Here is a 19,746-nt window from a genome sequence, read left to right as displayed (position 1 = left end):
CCCCAAGCTTTTCCGTGAAGAACACATTGTGAAAGGTGACAGGTGGCATTGTTTTGTTTGCAGAATGCATCCATGCCTAGTTTTGTCTGGCTTACGGGTTCAGTGCTGAAGCAGCACTTCGTTTTTTTTGTTTTTGTTTTTTTCAGCTAATAGATAATTGCTTCCTTCCTATACTTAATGCATATGGGGGCTTGCCAGGAATAATAATTGTTTTACACTGGAACCTAATGTATGGTTGATGGGTTTGCTGCAGTTCACATAAGTGCCATGGTTTAAAGTATTACTTTAACTTGAATAGAACTAATTATATTTTGACAGGGACTTTAATATTGAGTCATCTTTCTGTGATTTTGTTTGCAGATTCTTCAGATGCTTTGTAGACATCAGTCCAGTGAAGTGTCTTCATTTGTTCTTGAAAGATGTAAGTGATTTTTTTATTTTTTTCATTCTCTTGTCTTTCCCATCAAATATCCTGTTAATCATTGTTACAGATTTCTTTTTGCTACTGCTTTACAGAGCTTTGAGATTCTAACGTCTGTTTGCATGATAACTATTTGGCCTCTTTCTTGGAAGCTGTATTCTTTTAGGCAGTATCCATACCTTTGATTTAAACAAGTATTTGTTTCTGTAGGGATGGTAGGCTACCCGCTTGATATTTTGAAGTTGACAAGAAAAGGTCTCTTTCTAACCGTCTGAACTGTTAAGGGAGATTGAATGGGAAGAGTCAGATGGTGTCATATGGTCCTCATCAGAAGGATCATTGCTGCAGTAAATCCTTTTGTGTTGGGGAATTGGCCAAATGCAGATGGCAATGTTTTGGTTCAAAACTTTTAAACGTGTAATTTCTAGGAACATGTAGGTGCAATCATATGTGCTGTCTGTGAAAGGGAACTTGGCTGCTTATATAAGGGGGGGGACAAATATGAGTGAGCCACGCATTTGAAATAAGTATTGACGCTGTAGTTTGCCATTTTTCAGACCTTTATATTTTGTCACTTTTTACGTAAAACCTTTTTAATGTTTTCAGTCACATTGTAATTTCACATCATAAGTTGGCTTATAATATTCATGCTTTGATTACCCCATTTTGTGTTCTTTTGGTTATCGAACTGTAGTCTTTCTGAAACTGCAACAAGGGTGATTACAGGCAGATAGGGGAAGTTGTGTGCTATTCCATTAGAGCAAACCTACTCTCAAGTAGAAGTAACCTTCCTTCTGTTACTACCTGCAGCTTTTTATCCCACTGTCTCCTGGCCTTTCCCAGCAAATTAGTTTTTCTGTATGAGGATTATGGTACCTTTTTTTCTCTAGCTGCACTCATCATTGCTAGACCTCCACTCCTTGACCCCTGTAAATCCACAAACTGTTGGGCATCGAGATCTTCTCCCTGTACAGGTAGTAATACCCCTTGTTAAACTAATAGTATCCTATACTCTGTGAGGTCCACAATGCTGTCCAAATGTGCATATCTTACTGACCTCCCCTTCTGTTTTGCATCTGTGTGCTTAACTCATTATTGCATGTTACATGAGATGGAGAGCAAATTCATTTTGAATTATAGAACTTTACAACCAAGAGGTATGAATTTAAAGATGAGGCACCGGTAAAGAGCGTTTGATTTACAGCGCACTTTGGCTTCCATATTTTTTTTTAATAGTCCCTCTCAACCACAGGTAACAGCCCTCAGTATCTTCTTGTACCGCTGGAAGAGAAGTATCACTGAGAAGGCTGCCTTTCTCTGGCAAATTTTGATCTTCGGAGTTCAGATAAACCTTTTGGGTTATTTTATTCCTCCCTCTTTCTTTTAGTGCTTGTAGTGTATATAGTTTTGATTGTGTTTCTTTAAGAAAATAAGTGCATCTGTATACTACTTTACTTAATGTTAACACTGGAGTATTATGCTGTGTGTAAGCTGAGTACTAGTTTAAGGGTTTTGTTTTATGGATGCTTGACAAACTTTATGTACTTGCTCATCATTTCTGGGGGCATCTGAAGTTTGATGTGTCTGGGTCACACTTTTAGTTTACTGTATTTCCCTTTGGGCTACCCGCTGCTTCTCAACTGCTTGCTAAATGTCTTGCCACTGCCCAGTGTCTAACTGTGGGCATCCACATTTTCCCTTACTTAAACGACTTACTGATCTGTGCAGAGTCTGTGTTGGTGTTTGGAGTCATTAGAGAAGGTTTTGGCATTCCCAGGGTTAAAATTCAACCTCCTGATGTCCTGCATAATCCTGTCGAAGACTGTTCTTTCTATGATATCCTTTCAACTCCAGTGTGTGTGGTGCCCCCCCCCCCAAAAAAAAAAAATATATAAGCTTCTTTATCAAATGATGTTTCTGGAATTCTCCAAGTGGAATATCACCCCAGGTGAAAGTTAGTGGTGGAGTGAATAGTTGACTTGTCAGTCCATGACTTCTGTTTTCCCCTCTGATTCTGATGGACGCTGCCCGGTCAGATTTGTCCAACTTCACTTTGGGAACTGTACCAATGAGGAAAGAAGTGCAAGTTGCTTTGCATCCTAAATGTGTTTGGAAGCACATCAGTACGAGGGAGATGTCAGTGATTCGTGCCTTGAAGGTTTTTCATTAACTATGTACTCTGGGTCCACTTCAGGTGATTACAGACAACACCACAGTAACGTAATATCTCAAGAAACAGGGGTACGATGTCTTGCCTTCTGTGCCCATTGCCACTGATAGCTGGCTTTTCAGTATTCTTTGACTCCCTAGGCTTTTTTACATTCATCAGAGCAGAATGTTGTGATAGATTCTGGGCAAACCTGCATGAGTGGAAACTCAAGACACTGGTCTTCCAGGATCTTGTCCAGATGTGGGGAACTCCTAGATCTTTTTACCTCCTTTCAAAACAGACAACTAGAGACATTCTGTTAGACATCCTTAACAGCCATGCTTACAGGAGAGAAGCATTCTCATTCCCCTTGGACAAGAATGTTCGTGTGTGTCCCCCCTTCTGAAAGCGCTCCTGTGGGCGTTTGAGGATAGACAGTAAGCCTGTGCTGTTGTCTTAAGTTCCCTTTAGAGAAAACCTTCCACAAAGGTTTAAGATTTTAACTTTCCTACCTTAAAATGTACCTTCTCACATAAGAATGTGTTTTTTACTGTTATGTGACTTTACTGTACTTCAAAACAGGAGCACCCTTATGTTTGGTAGTTAAAAGTTTAAACATTCTAGAACATTTTTCAGTGGAGAGACTGTTTAAATTACTTTTGGGCTGGTAAAATGTATTATAGTGCTCTTTACGGTGTTTGCTTTGGGAAAAGTGACTTTGTACTATTATCAGCCATGTTCTCTGTGTCTGGGTCTCCTTGTGCAAGGGGAGCCAATTTTGTCAGTGTTGGAAGAAGGGTTGGGGAAGGTGGCCCTGCTTAACCAATGCACATTATGCCTCTCTCTGAGGAAGCTGTTGCTGTCATTAAAAATCCTGTTTGCCCTCTCTCCCATGAAAGAGAAACTTAATACTACTTTTTTCTGCTCCAATTTCACTGGACAGGGGTAGTTTGTCTGCCTCAGGATCCTGTACAAGCTGACCCTTATCAGTTGGTTACTGGTAAGAGGAAAATGGGATTCCTATTTTCTTGAAAAGATTCAAGAAACTGATCTGGATAGGAATGTGATGGTACAGAGATGTTCTTCATCTCACATTGCTGCAGTCATAACTTATGGGTAGTCTGCTGTCCTCGGTCGGCCCGAATACCAAAGTATTAGGCTGACGTCGGTCATGGGCGCTCAGATCTGACATCAGAGCGTCAGGGTATTAAAGCGCATGACCGACGTCATTTCCTCAGTCTTTTTTGCCGCATGGTCCGAAGCAGAAGCAGCGTTTGCAAGTGCCGTTCGGCGTTCTGAAATCTTCGTATTCTGAGTTTCAGACCGATACCAAGTTGGGCTAAGTACCCGCTAGAATATTTTTGTTTTTTCTTGCCTCTGTTACTTCCGGATGTCAGAAAAAGTGAATAATTGTATTTCTTGTGGGAAACAGATACCGCATAGGGATTACCACTCTCCTTGTATTCCTTGTTTGGGACCTGAGCACGACGTAGTAGGGTGTCGCTTTTGTGCTAGATTTAATAAGCGTACCATTAAACGTAGGTTAGATTGTGCTAGGCTTGTCTTCGGTAAGCGGTGTAAATACAATATGCCGTCGGATCCTCCGACGCCCGCTACCGCGAAGAAGCGCAAAGATAAATCTTTGAAGTCCAAACAGGATGACTCGTCCGTTCCGGACGCCGGTTCTTTAGACACCACTGTGGATTCGGTTGATCCGGACGCAGCTTCATCTGAGTCTCAGGGGGAGACGTTGGTTTTGCAAGATGTAGTTTCCCAAGAGTCAGGTCAGGCTGAGGGGGCCTCTCAGGTTACTATTCTCCCTTCTTTGCCTACGGTGGTTAGGCCTTCTCCTTCTGTCTCTAAGGTGCCTTCCAAAGGCAGGCCTGGTTTGCCTTCCACAGGTGTCAGTCCTGGTTCTGTGCCTAAAAAGCACATGCTTAAAATGGCAGAAGATTTAATTACTTTAATCAGGGGTTCTATGCCCCCTCCGGATAAGAGGCCTAGGGTGGAGCCAGAAATGGAAAGTTTGGAGCAGGCTTCAGATTACTCAGTCTTCGGCTGAAGACGTTCAGGATTTTCCTCCTTATTCTGATTCAGACGCAGAGGATTCCACCCCTTCTGCTTCTCCTCCAGAGGATTTTTCTTTTTCAGAAACCCTGCATTCCATGAGGGAGCATTTTAAATGAAGGTCAGGATTTCTCGGATTCCAGGAAGAGGCTTAGGGAATTTTTGTTTTTACCTCAGCATAGGCCCTTGGCTATACCTCCTGTTTTGGATGTTGTTCAAGATGTTTTTTCTGAGGCTTCCCTTAATCCAGATTCTTTGCCTCCTGCGCCAGTGAAGCCGGATAGGTATTAGAGTGCCTGAGGCTCATAAATATCTGTATAATAGCCCGAGGGCCGACCCTGAAACTATTAGCCAGGGACCTAAGGGTGTCAGGGCTTCTATTGTAAAGAATCCAGTTCCTTTGGATAAGGATGCTAGAGCCTTGGAAAGGTGGGGTAAGAAAGTATATACCTCTTCCACTTTAGCAATGAGGGCTTTGAATTGCCAGTTTCATATGTTGAAATACCAGAATTTTCTTCTTAATCAGTTAAAATCTAAAATGGATGCTTTGGCAGAGGGCATAGAGTGTAAGGAATTACAGGATTTGGTACATGCCTCTGATCAGGTGGGTAAACATGCTTTGCAGTGTGGTTTTGATGCTTTGCAGGCTTCTTCCAGGGTGGCTGCCACTGGTTCAGTTCTTCGCAGGCACGCCTGGCTTAAGGATCAGAATTTGTCAGAGCATGTTAAAGCTAGGATTTTGGATGCTCCCTTGCAGTCTGAAGTTTTGTTTCGTTCTCCTGTGGAGTCTGTCTTGAAAAAAATGGAAGACAAGGCTAAGTCTATGCAGACTGTTAAAAATTTTTTGCAGGTGCAGCCCCCTAAGTTCAGCAGGAACTGGCCTGCTAAGGGTTGGACTTACCCTTCTTCTGATTCGCAGTCTAGGGGGTAGATCTAGACTGGGTAGGGGCAGAGCTCAGAGTTCTTTCAGGCCCAGACCGTGGAGTTCACCAGCACAATCTACAGGTGAGGGCAGGGGCCAGTCCTTTCGTAAACAGGCCCAATGACCTGCATTTCCAGCTGCCAGATCCTTCCTGCCTGGCAGCTCCTTTGGGAGGAAAGTTGGCACTCTTCAAGCAAAATTGGCTTCTAGTCACCCAAGACAAATGGGTGTTGGACATTATCGACCGAGGCTACAAGTTTTATTTCCACACATTGCCTCCTTTCAAAGGCATGCCAGACGTTCCTCTTCAGCAAAGGGCAGAGGCTCACAAACAGATTTCTTTACTTCTTCAAATGGGGCTATACAGCAGGTCCCTCTGTCAGAAGTGGGCCTCGGATTTTACTCTCGCCTATTTCTTGTACCAAAGAAAGGAAACACTTGGAGGCCAATCTTGGATCTATCTGTCCTCAACACATATCTGGGCATTCCAAAATTCAAAATGTTGACGTTGCAACAACTTCTGCCTCTGTTGGGCAAAGATCACTGGATGGTAACTCTGGATCTCAAAGAGGCTTATCTTCATGTTCCTATCAGACTCAGTTGCAGGAGATTCCTGCGTTTTCGGGCTGGGACTTTACATTATCAGTTCTCTGCATTGCCCTTTGGCTTATCTACTGCGCCCAGAGTATTCACAAAAGTTCTGGCTCCAGTAATAGCCTTCTTTAGGTTAAGAGGAATACAAATTTATCCTTATTTGGACGATTGCCTGATTCTGGCTCAAGACAAGCTCGAGCTTCTTCACCATCTACAGTATGTTATGACAGTGTTATGGTGCCTAGGGTATTCTGTGAACGAAACAAAGTCCAGTCTAGTACCCTCTCAGGACATGTGCTTTCTGGGTGTGAGACTGAATACAGCTTCCCAGATGGCCTTTTTGACCCCGGACAAGCAAAAGAATCTTACACTTTACTTCCATCAATTGTCTCTACTGTCCAGGCTGACTGCAAGGACAGTCCTTCAAGCCGTGGGGTTCATGGCATCTTGTATTCTGGTGCTTCCCAATGCCAAACTGCATATGAGGAAGCTACAATGGTATCTCAAAAATGTATGGACACACCACTGCCAAGATTTGGACACTGTCATTCGGATAATACCTTGCATTCAAAAGGAATTTTTGTGGTGGGCTCAGGAATGTCACCTAAACAAGGGACTCTCTGTGACCCGACCAGAGGCAAGTCAGATTTTAACGACGGATGCCTCAGACAAGGCCTGGGGAGCACACCTCAATGGAAAATGGGTTCAAGACACGTGGCCTGTCAGACTTCAACATTTACATATCAACTTGAAGGAAATGTTAGCAGTCCAGTTTGCATTGATGGCTTTCAAGGATTTACTTCTGCCAGGACAGGTGTTGATTCAAACAGACAACACAGCTGTCATGTGGTACATCAACAAGCAAGGGGGAACCCATTCGTACCCTCTTTGCAGGCAAGCTATGATTTTGTGGGAGACTGCTCTGTTTGCAACTCACTCTTCAAGCAAGGTTTCTGCCAGGAGCACAGAACTCCTTAGCAGATGTTTTGAGCAGACGGATGGTGGATCCCCACGAGTGGAAATTGGATCCTCATGTATTTCAACAGCTGACAATGATATGGGGGACTCCAGACATAGATCTGTTCGCTTCTCCACTAAATTTCCAGGTGCCAAAGTTTTGCACATCCCACAGCTTGGAAAGTGGATGCTCTATCATTCAGTTGGAGCAATCTTCACATCTATGCCTTTCCGCCTCTGCCTCTTCTTCCAAAGGTTCTCTTGAAGGTCAGACAGGACAAGCCCTCCATGATTCTAATAGCTCCAGATTGGCCTCGACAGCACTGGTACCCTCTGCTAAGGAGTTTAGTACGGGATCCTCCTTACCCTTTGCCTTTGATTCCGCACCTTTTGACTCAGGAGGGCAATCATTTCTTCAATGTCAGGATTCAGTCCCTGCATCTAACAGCCTGGCATATTCTGTTCTAGACCCTGGAGGGTCGCAGCTTCCTCAACAAATTTTGAATGTTATTTTGGAGGCCAGGAGGCCTAGTAAAAGGAAAGTTTATGCTGATAAATGGAGGAGATTTTTTATTTGGAGCAAAGCAAAGAGCTTTGATGTTTCCAGGCCTGATTTGAGTGTTTCTCTTCAGTATCTTACAGAATTATTGGACAAGGGTTTGTCTTTCTCCTCTATAAAAGTTCATGCTGCAGCCATTTCTGCTCACTATGACTGTGACCCACCATTATTCTCTCATCCTTTGTTTAAGCAATTCCTTAGAGGGGCAAAGAACATAAGACCCCCGCGTAGAGCTCCTACTCCTGCTTGGGATCTCAATTTTGTGTTGGAAAAACTTACTTTACCTCCTTTTGAACCTGCAGCTTCAGCTGAGCTAAAGTTTTTGTCTTGGAAGACTGCTTTTTTGTTGGCCATTACGTCTGCTAGAAGGGTTTCTGAATTACAGGCTCTAATGGCAGTTGAACCCTTCCTAATTTTTCATAAGGACAGGGTATCTCTGCGAACTAACCCTACTTTTATGCCTAAAGTGGTTTCAAATGTGGCCTTGAACCAATCTATTCATTTGCCTACTTTTTATGCGGATCCCCAAAATAAAGGGGAGAAAATCTTGCACACTTTGTATATTCACAGGCAGTTGCGTTATTACTTGAGCAAGACTAAAGGGTTCAGACAGTCTCAGCAGTTGTTTGTTTCTTTTGCTTTGGGTTCTCAGGGGAAACCTGTTTCAAAACAAACTATTTCTAAGTGGATTGGCCTTTGTATTGCTTTTTGTTATTCTCATCATGGTAAGGAGATTCCAGCTGGAATCAGGCCTCACTCCACTAGGGCTACTGCCACTTCTACTGCTTTTTTAAGGGGGGTAGCTACTAAAGATATTTTGGAAGCAGCTACTTGGAGTTCAGTGCACACTTTTTCTAAGCATTACCATCTTCCGCTTTATTCCAAATCTAGGGCTGGATTTGCCACTGCAATCTTACAGGGCATTTTGGCAGCCCCCAATGCTTTATGATTTTGCCAGCCTCCCTTTACCTCTGCTTTGGGATTCTACCCATAAGTTATGACTGCAGCAATGTGAGATGAAGAACATAGTACAGTTTTGTACCTACCATAAATGTAGATGTTCGAAGATCCACATTGCTGCAGTCCAATTTACCCTCCCTCCTTCCCCTCTGTAGTTTGGAGTGGTGGTATGGTTTGGGTTGTAGCTGTTTTTTGTACATGGTTTTAGGGAGTTATTCTATTTTTGTCTGTGGCATTTATTTTTAGAGCCTTCTGACATCTGGGGCAAGAAAAGACTGAGGAAATGACGTCGGTCATGCGCTTTAATACCCTGACGCTCTGATGTCAGATCTGAGCGCCCATGACAGACGTCAGCCTAATACTTTGGTATTCGGGCCGACCGAGGACAGCGGACTACCCATAAGTTATGACTGCAGCAATGTGGATCTTCGAACATCTACATTTATGGTAGGTACAAAACTGTACTTTTTTTTTCTCTCCTTGGAATTCTGATTCAGATTCAAATGAGAGCATGTTATTTGAATCTTACTGTCGGATTCTCTTTCTGTGAGACCATATTTGGAATGTCAGTATTTTCAGTGGGAGAACTCATTTTTCTCAGACAATACCATGAAATGTTAAACCTGTAATTCCCAGAACCTCATTCCCATTCCCCATTGCTGCCAGCATTGGAGGTTGTGCTTGTCACAACCTGTGGTTTCCTGGCTAGCAAGCCTGCTGCATCAAAGAAAGCAGACAGAATGTACAAAGTTCCTCAGCCTCTTCAAATTTCTCTGCACTCATGCCAGACCTGACCAAACAGCTATAGCTTTAGTCAGTCTAGCTGCTGCCAGACGTTTTAATTCTAATCCTTCCCCTTCTGACAAGGATCATAAAACAGTTAAGTTTGGGGAAAAAAGTGAATGTTTCTGCAACTTTAATTTGTTAGAAGTTTTTGTTGTAAAACTCGTATACACTGTTAGAAACTCATTGTGTTAACAATCTGGAAATATATTGCTGATAAGTATATTGCTTAACATTTTAACTTTTCAGAGCTCTGCATTGTCTTAATTTTTGCCTGACTGAATTATTTTATATATTTGCTGGCTTTGCTTTTTGTTTCTGATCTGTTCTGAAACTGTCTCCCTCCCACGCACCCTATTCCTGTGGTATTTGTTATAGTTGGTGGTTTTGCAGTTCCCCGCCCCAGGGATACTCCTCCCAGTCTAGTGTTCATTCTGCCTAATACAAAGAGAACATTTGAGAAGGCCCAACCCATTTAGGTTCTTAACCTTGAATTATCATCTGCTCTTCCTACCCTTGCACTTTACTAACAAAAAAAAATCTCCTTGTGTTCTGAGTGTGCTTCTCAGCTGACAAGTGTATTTTTGGCACTTTAACTGTTCAGAGTTGAATAAAACAATTTCATTTAGTTCGGAATGCATTTCGAATTATTCTTTCTATTTAAAAACCCGTGTTTGCGTGGTTTTTGCGCTTTTATTACCTCGGCAAGAGCCTGCTTGGGTGTCCTGCAGAGTTCTACAGCAGCAGAAGGAGAAAAGAGAGACTTTGAGTGGATTGAGTACCTCTGTTTTGCTATTTATTGATTATTTTAGCTAACCGCACTATTCAAAGTGTTTTTTTATTAACTTTGCTACTTATTTGAACTGTTTTTTAAATTCTGATACTATTTGCACTTTAACTGATAGTTATGTGTTTTTCAACTGTTTAATTGCTGAGGGCTACACACAAGTGCGATGGCCATTTTTCTGCCTTAAAAGTTTATATTACTGTATCTTTTTATTTTTCAAAATGGTTTTCAGATTTTGCTGAATTCTAGGCTATTTTGTAGTTTGTGTTGCCCAGACCTTACTAAGATAAAAGGAAGCTTCTCTGCTCATCAGTGAGAGAGGTGAGCTGTGAGGAGCCTGTGTCGCTGGAGGAGTGATTTCAGTTCAGAATCTCTAGTTTTATTGGCCATTTTGGGCTATTTCTATCCCTTTCATTTTTCTGTTTAAAAACCCATGTTTGCGCAGTTTTGTGGATCGTGCAGCACTGTTTAACTATGGTTAAACTATTCCCTGTACCAGAAAGTCTGTTCTGGTTTTCCCTTAGAACTAGCCAGTTTTCTAGTTTTAGCACTCAAAAGTATATCTTTGTTGCTCAGCACTTGTTCAAAAACTCGTTGCAAGCACTAAATCTGCAAGTTACTGCAGCACTCAACTTTCCTCACTTACTTATCAAGAGGAAAATGTTTTTTTATTACTTTAATAAGCACCTTACCAGGCATGTCTAAAGGTCCGCTCCCAGTGTTTTCCCCTGTCCACCTGATGATCTGGACATCTTGGGGAAATGTAGCAACTGCCTCATGTACACTGACAACCCTCTCCTCCTACCACCCAACACTACAACTTGTGAGAGATGCACTTGTATAGCCAAATTGGAAGCCAAGCGCTCTCCAGCCAAGACTGGACTAGACAGGAGGAGAAGGTAAGCACCTGTACCACACCACACTCAACACGTAGTCCATCAAACCTTGCACCACCTAAACCCACACATAACACGCACACACCTATATTCGCAGAGGCTCTCAAAACTCTGCCCAAACAGAGACTTCCAAAGCTGAAACGCTAGCAACCACCACCACCACCACCCCAACACTACCCGAACGTCACAGCCCACAGCAGTGTGCCACTCAACTCCAGCCCATAAGGCAAAAGAAAGTGCCCAACACACTAGTCATAGGCGAGTCTATAGTCAAGCAGACTGACATCCCTCTCACCAGGCTAAACAAGGAGAAAGTTACTGTAAACTGCCTGTCCGATGTCAGGATCTGCCACACAAATCACGCACTCTGGTCACTCCACAAGAAGTACAAATATGACTTGGTCATTGTTCATGTTGAAGTGAATGACCTGAGATGTACCTCCCTGGACTACATGAAAAGAGACATGGAGGAGCACAGACCACGTAGCCCAGGTAGGTATGACCCTAGCCCTGAGTAGCATCCTGTCATCACCCAGAATGATATGACAGTACAAGGACAAAATTATTGACTTCAATTGGCTAAGCTTCTTGTATCATACTAAGGGGATCTAGTGTCTGTCTGCCTGAGATGACATGATCGATAGACCACGATGCTTTGCTAATGATTTCCTGCACCTGTCGCCTCTGGGATTCTGGCTAAGGCTGTTGCCACCCCTATAGTGCCTTTTTTAGGCAAGGCTCAAACATCAAACGCACCACCATAGTAGGTACAAACAAGCTAAACCTAAGGGTAATGCTACTCAATGCTAGAAGTCTAAACCTCAAAATGCACTCACTTGAAGCACTCCATAAGATGGAGAGCATCAATATCTGTTCATTGACAAGAGACCTGGTTCAAGGCTTCAGAGAGCACCCCTACATTACCAGGCTACAATTCTTACACCTTTCGGCCACCTAACCTGGACTGAAACACTAAAGGAGGAGGCCACCTAACCTGGACTGAAACACTAAAGGAGGAGGCATGTCCATACTCATAAAGGATATCCACACCTCCAGGCTTGTTGCTCAACATAATGCATCTGAAATTATACAAGTACAGTTAACATTGGGCAAAACTGCAATCCAGGTTGTAGCTGGTTACAGATCCCCTGCCATGCCCCAGGGCGCCCACTCCACTTTTCTAGATTATAGTGGCTAATAAGGTACAGCCCAATACCCTAATAATGGAAGATATCAACTACCCCACCATCAACTGGGAAAACTACTAACTAATTTGCTCAGTTTTCTGGAATTCGTAAATTCCAACGCCCTGGATCAGCTTGCCCATACCACTACCAGGGGCAGCAATATCCTGGACCTGGTCATTACCCGTATGGATAACTGATACTGCACACCAGAGATCAACTCCTCGCTGGTCAGATCTGACCACAAGCTAATCACCTGAGACATCCATATCCCACCCCACCCCCATTAAGGAAACCACCGTAAAAGACCTCTCCAAAGCCAGCTTCATGCTTCCTACGTGAGAAGTGGCTAACTTCACGACACCCATACAGACATGACTGCTGAATCCTGTACAAATGCACTGTATAAGCACATACATGAGTGCATGGACCATGCCATCCCCTACAGAGTCAAGACAAAAGCCAATCTGGTGGTCCCCTGCCAGAAACCAACTCTACAACAGACTGAAGAAACTGTTGCAAAAAAGAGTAAACTCCTATGATTGCAGGAACTCCCTGGTCAGCCTCAGTAAGAAACTGAGATCCCTCATAAAATCCTCCAAAGCTAGTTACGAAAATAAAATTGCCACCGATTTCTAAAGACAACCACAGAGCATTCTACAGCTATGTCAGGAATCTCAATGGCAACTCTCGGATCTGCTCTGCAGCACACTGGCACTAGATTTACAGAACCAACTGATATTCCCAACATCCTAGTAGACAGGTTCAGTGCAGACTTTACCCCCACCCCACCCTCCAAAGGGCCCATCTCCATACCAGAAGATTGCAAAGCCCCTGTAATCATGGATGCACAAGTAAAGACTGCACTCTCCAAAGCCAAGAACACAGCATCCATGAGACCAGGCAACATCCCAGGCAGCGTTCTGCACGAACTACAGAACAGACTGGCACCCAGCTAAGTACCATGTTCAACCATAGCCTCACTTCAGGCTTTGTGCCTGTGGAATGGCGCACAGCGACTGTTGTCCCACTCCACAAAGGGGGTGCCACTATGGACCCCAGGAACTACGCCCCATTAGCCTGACAAGCCTGGTGTGCAAGGCCATGGAATGTATCATCCTGGAGCTTTTTAACAGACATACAGGTAACCTCCAAACTCTGGACCCCATTCAGTTTGGGTTTGTAAAAGGTAGGTCATGCCTCCTAAACCTGATTTGACTTCTTTGAAGCAGTCACCAGAGCAGTAGATGAGGGTAAAGTGGTGCACACAGCCTATTTTGACCTTACCAAGGCTTTCAACACCATCCCCCACTCGGGTATTATAGATAAACTCACTGGACTGGGCATAAATCCCTATGTCACAAGATGGTTTCACTGACAGAACCCAAACAGTGAAAGTAGCAGACTCCAAATCCGACTTCAGACCAGTGATGAGCGAGTATCACAGGGTTAGGTCCTGGGTCCTCTCCTGTTCAGTATCTGCTTCTCAGAAGTCCAGGCTAATACAGCTGGTCTCTGGCTAACAATGTTCGCAGACTACTGCAAACTAGGAGCCGTAATAGAATCACCTAAGGATGTGGACATTCTACAAAGAACACTCACTGAAACTGATGCTTAGTGTCAGTCATGGCCTCGAGCTCAATGCCAAGAAGTGCATTGTCATCCCCTTTGGGAAAAACACTGTACCCATGAACTACCACACAGTAGCCTGCTGAACATAAGACTACATTGGGACAAAGGTGGACAGTAGTCTCTCCTTAAATCATGTTGCCACAGTGGTCAGGAAATCCTGTGTGGCACACCTCATCACAAAGGGGTTCTCCTCCAAGAAAAGGAGAGGTCGTCGTTCCTCTACTCATCCCTCATCAGACCCATTAGAGTACAATGCCCCATTTGGCATGTACTTCGCAAGATATCCACAACAACTAGAAAGGCCACAAATACCTCACTAAGAGGATTACCGGCCTCAAACAGATGCCATACACAGACCATCTCAAAAACCTCCAGCTCTATTCTGTCGCATATCGCCTACTCAGAGGTGACCTCTGCCTAACCAACAAAGCCATGTCTAACCCAGATCTGATGGACATGCTGCACTTAAAGAAATCCCAATCTCTCCGAGCCACACACTCCAGGGACCTAAACCTTGTCACCACAATAAACAGAACATGCTGGAGGGATAGATTCCTGTCCCAGAAACTTCCCATGCTCTGGAACAGGCTACCCATTCATGTCAAGCAAAGCTCTTCATTAGCCCTCTTTAAGAAAAATATTGGCATTTGGATGGGAAACAGGAAGTTCACTCCCGGGATATCTTCTGTAGCTTTGCTCAACAGGGACACAGAAACATAATTTTCTTGGGTGGCGAAAGCCAGGGAACCTTTTTTGGCTAGGCTTGTATTGGCTCTAGGGCTGATAGCCTAGTACTTACTAATGAACCTATGTTACTCATTTCTGATTAGTTGTGAAAGCATTAGGAAAATCTGAAGCTCCGTGTGAGAAAAAATGTGCTTTGTGTGGTTTGTCCTTTGACTCAGGTCACTAACTTAGTGTTTGTGACTCTGTAAGTGTTTGTGACTCAGTAGATAATACATCCAGGGCTGTTGCCACTGGTACTGTTGAAGTTTGCCTGACTGCATTCTCAGAACCTCCCAAAGGATATTAAAACTGAGATTTTAAATTCACCTTTGGAATGAGATGGAAGGAATTTCTCATTTTCAGTCCTTCTCTACAGATTTCCAAGTGTTTTTCTGCTTCCTTGTCCAATTTTGGCAAGGAACAAAGCAGTCTTTCTGTTCCACCCATTCCTGAATGGATGGATCTTCTGGTGTTTTAGACTTTAGGATCCACAACTCGGGCTTCTCCTTTACCTACAATCTTCTCCTGTCCCTAAGATTACCTTAAATCTCATTTGCCACTTGTAGAGAACAGACATGGTTTGCTTGGGTCAGGGTTGCCCCAGCTACTATTTTTGTGTAATTTATGGTTGCCAATTTTTCTTTGTGATAGGTACTCTTCTTGTATCCCCCACCCAGAATGGGTAAACAGATTTTTTTTTTTCCATTTTTGTCTCTCGTCTTTGGTGCCTCTTCCTTCTCTTGAATGTTGGTATTTATAAATTTATTTTTGAGTACTAGTGTAATGATCTTCCTAGATTTTACCATTGTGTATATTTTCATCTTTAAAATAAAAAAAAAAAAATCTCTTTGTGTGAAGTTTGCTTTCCCTTATTGGATTACCTTAGTCATGTCTGATAAGCTGTCAGGCTTCAAAAAATTTGTGGCTTGCAGCCACAAACTCCCCAATGCGGGTGCACTTCAAAAGTGTGGATATTGTTAAATCATCCAAGTGGACAGTGCCCAGTCTATACAATCTTTGACCCCTGGGCCATTATTTAGCAGAGGAACAAACTTCCTTTTAAGGGACTTCTCTGCTTCTGTTTTAGACTCCTCTAAGTTTGAAATACTTTCTGCAGCCTTTCCATCCAGTCAAAAAATCCTTGGACAACTCTAGGGGAGAGGAGTGACAAGACCAGGGAGAAGGGTAACGAGACAAGGACGCATTCTCCTGACTATTCTCCATCTCTACCACTTTTGGCTCTGGCTTCTAAAAGGTCCAGCTCGTCAGATCTACTCTACCCATCATATTGGAAACCTGTGGAATCCATGACCCCTCCCTTACTGGAGCAGAGATTCTCACAGATCCAGTCTCTGCCAGACTGCAGTCCTCTCCAAGAGAGACTGGTACAAAGGTAATAAAGGGCTCCATCCGAGTCTTTCCAAGGTCTATTGGGTCTACCAGAAGTCTCGAAAAAACAGCCACAAGGTACCAAAATAAATCAGTAAATCAGTCCAAGGCACCACAAGGCCAAGAAAGAATAAGCTGGAGTTCTTGTAAAATCCACTTTAATATAAACACATGAACGCACATATTAAAAACCAGCGATGTGAAGTTGTTCAATCTCGCCGTTTGTTCTTGCATGTGGGTACAGAACCGATCCATCAGCTCCGAGCCGGCCGCTTTCCAAGCTCAAGATCTCAGAGTAGCTTTAGATACAGTCCCTATCCGATGATACTCTCTGACTAACCTCAGATCTAGTTTGCCGCTGCAAAGGATTGCAAGTTCTCCAGAGAGCTCGGGCCAGTATAATTCTTTTTTCTGTCTTGACAATTTGTACTGATATATTTCATGCAGTTATTCTAATTGATCTGTTCCTGTTATTTTTTTTAGGGCTGTGTCCCTCTTGTGTGGATTTTAGCTGTGTTTGTGTTGGAGCGGTTGCTCTTGGGCTTTGCCCTCTATTTTGTTTAGGCACTTCTGTGATTAACTCGTATAGTTGAACAGGGCTCTGTCAACTTGATTTCCCTATCCCTTATACTTAGTCTTTAGGTAGTGTGCTTTTTGCTATAAATATTTAGATAATTGGGTGCTGGTAGAAAGTTCAACAGTTTTGAACTCCTTATAGTACCGTTTTTTTGTATTATCAGGGATCTGATCATTGTGTGCTGCTTAATATGTCTGACCAAAAAGTGAAACAGAAGTCAGGTTTCAAGAGGTGTGACTTTGGGCAGAAAATGTCCATTATGGACAATCATGTCTCCTGTATATATTGTCTAGGACCTGTGCACTTACAGGAGGATTGTTCTATTTGCCACTCTTTTTAGTGGCAGAGTTGCTTGAAAGGAGAAGAAAGCTAATTTATAAGGAATTTCAGGAAGCCTTGGATAAGACTGACTAGACCTCCAAGTCTACGAAAGGGTCGAAGTCTTCAAGGGTGTCCTCTGAACCCAGGCCCTCTGTTTCAAGCACATCTGTTAAGGTGCGGTCTCTGGTTCCCAAGTCATTGGAGCCATTCACTGAACAGATGTTTCGGAGCAACCCTCTTAGCTGGAGCCGGTGTCAGAGGTGTTGGAAGTCTCCAATTCTTAAGTCTGTGGCTTCTTCGATCCGTTCTAGGACCCTTTCAGACGTCGATGTGAATAGTGTGGTGCAGAGGCTTTTAGAGAACCCTGGCCAAATTTCGTCCCAACTGGGTTCGATTCCTACTGCTGTCCTTTTGCCTGTGACTACGCCTCCTTCGACCTTACCTAGGCCTTCGGAGCCAGAGGTGGAAGATCTGATGGTTGTGGAACCCGCGGAGCAGAGTCCTGTCCCAGTGACTTCGGCTCTGACCCTGATTTCTTCGGTGCTGTTCGAAGATTCTCTGAGCCGACACTCTCTCGTCTGTTCCGGGGGGGGGGGGGGGTCGAACTGACACGTCTGTTCCGATACTTCCTCTCGGGGCCTTGGCGCAGATGAGTTCGGCTCCGTCCTCTGGTTTGGAGCCTTTGGTCTTAGCACCGGGGAAGCCGCCTTCTTCCTTGGAACAGGTGGGGTTTTTGGGTCGGGACTCCGGTGCCTTTGATGCCATGAGGAGGGACTCTGGTACCTTCAATGTCATGAGGAGGGTAATGTCTGCCAAGTCTCTCACTTCCTCACGTCTTTTCCTCTTCCTCCCCTAAAATACCACATTCTGCCTCCACATCGCAGGTTCCTACTAAGCGTAGCGACCCAGAGCCTCAGGTAACCCCTTTGGGTGAACCCTGCTGTACTGAAACCTCACCAGGCGCTCCCACTGATGAGGTCCCCAGAAAGAGACTTTGCAAGAGGAGGCATTTGGATTCCCCTCAGGAATCTTTGACATCAGACACTAACTTAGAGGAACCAGAAGGGTCCCCACGGTCCCCCTCGGAGGATGTCTCCTTTGCAGACCTCCTGGAAATACTGAAACAGAGGGGTGACTGGCAGTCCGTTACCCCTACTGAGGATGAGTTGGTACTCCTGAAGGCCTTTGGGTCTCAACTTTCCACCTCCTGGGTTACTCTGCCCTTCGAACTGATGGATCTGGTTGCTCGAAGGGCTTGGGAGTCCCCCGATTCCATGGAACCAGTCCCTCGGAGGCCCAATAAGTTCATCACTTCCCCTCAAGACAAATTGTACCTCACTAAAGGAGTTCCTGTTAATGCCATGGTGGTGGTGGCCACCAAGAAAGATGTCAGACCTCTTCTACTGTCCATCCTCCTAATAGCGATTCTAGGACTATGGACAGATATGGGAAATGCATTTTTAGTTCTGTGACATTTGCCATGAGATCGCTTAACTACTTAACCCATTTTACCCATCTTCAACGAGATCTCCTCCAGGAACTTTGCGACGCTCTCTAAAGGGTAACGCAGATGAAGCTATTTCTGAGAAGGTGACTTCTCGGCTTTCTACCCTTAACTCCATTGTCAGCTCGTCCATGCGGCTCATTTCCTATGCAGCCAATGGGTTGAGTCGAGCAGCAGGTTCAGCGATAGCTCTGCAGAGACTGTCCTGGATGCGCTTATGGTCCTTTATGGAAGCCTTCAAGTCTTCCTTTGTCAACACCCCATTTGATGGCTCTACTCTTATTTGGGCCCCAAATCAAGGAGACTCTCAAAAGTGTGAGCAGGAAGGAAAGACTCTGTTTGCCGTAGGAGTCAGTTTTGCCACCCCTACTAGACCATACCCCAAAGGGCAGAAAAGTGAAAAAATGTGGTTCCGGAAGTCCCAAGGAGCTTTCCAGAACACACGTAGTGAACCCTCTTCAGGGGCAGAGGAGGGGGCAATAACGGAAGACGCCGCTTTGGTGGCAGAAGGGGTCCGCAAAACCAGGGTGACAGGGAGCAGTTCTCTGGCAAGCCTTATCAGCTCTCCTGGGAGGAGGCCAGACTGTCCTACTCTGGAGGTAGTCGGGGGTCGCTTGGCTTTGTACCCAAACACTTGGCTAGGAATTGCATCAGATTCTTGGGTACAAAGCATAGTTACCAGAGATTACATCATCCCTTTTCAGAGTCCCCGCCAGTCAGAACAAGAATCCCAGATGTTCCACCCAGTCTGCGGGATCAAGCAGCTATAGAAATCCAAAAGCTGCTAGAAAAGTTATCCAGCCAATCCTGGTGGACCAGATAGGATCCGGAACTTACTCCTGATTCTTTTTAGTTCCAAAGAAAACGGGGGACTGAGGCCCATTTTAGACCTCAGCAAGCTAAATGCTTTTGTAAAGAAAGAAAAGTTCCGGATGGTAACGCTTCAGTTGATACACCTGTTCCTGGGAACGGGCGATTGGATGTGCTCTCTAGATCTCAAGGATGCGTACTACCACATCAAAATGACCAGACCTTCCAGAGATCATTTGCATTTCCAGCTGGGGGCCAGTTGCTACCAATTTCGAGCACTGTCCTTTGGTCTCACCTCAGCCCCCAGAGTGTTCACCAAATGCATGGCAGTGGTTACGGATCACCTGAGGCTTCTAGGATTCCGGGTTTCCTTATCTGTATGACTGGCTCCTGTCTGTCACCACCAGGCATAAACTCATTCTTTCCAGGGATCATACAATCAATTTCTGTTCTCTGTTAGGAATAACCATAAATTTTGAAAAATCTGCCTTAATACCATCACAGCATA

The 19,746-nt window shown here is 44.3% G+C and overlaps 1 protein-coding gene across 2 annotated transcripts in view; it reads left to right on the top strand.

Annotated features, from left to right (window-relative positions):
* Positions 1-360: 360 nt before the first annotated feature.
* SSBP1 (single stranded DNA binding protein 1) overlaps positions 361-19,746 on the top strand; it is a gene marked incomplete at its 5' end in the record, with an annotated part of 1,088,662 nt that continues 1,069,276 nt past the window's right edge. For both annotated transcript variants that reach the window (XM_044088048.1, XM_044088049.1), the window contains 1 exon segment: positions 361-421. In XM_044088048.1, the coding sequence (XP_043943983.1) occupies positions 361-421 (61 nt within the window).

Source organism: Protopterus annectens, chromosome 11.part0 (genome assembly GCF_019279795.1).
Source record: "Protopterus annectens isolate FY-2018-M chromosome 11.part0, PAN1.0, whole genome shotgun sequence".
In the NCBI taxonomy this organism is placed as follows: Eukaryota; Metazoa; Chordata; order Ceratodontiformes; family Protopteridae; genus Protopterus; species Protopterus annectens.
The sequence above is the reverse complement of the archived record's forward strand: the minus strand, read 5'-3'. Positions and strand labels throughout refer to the sequence as shown.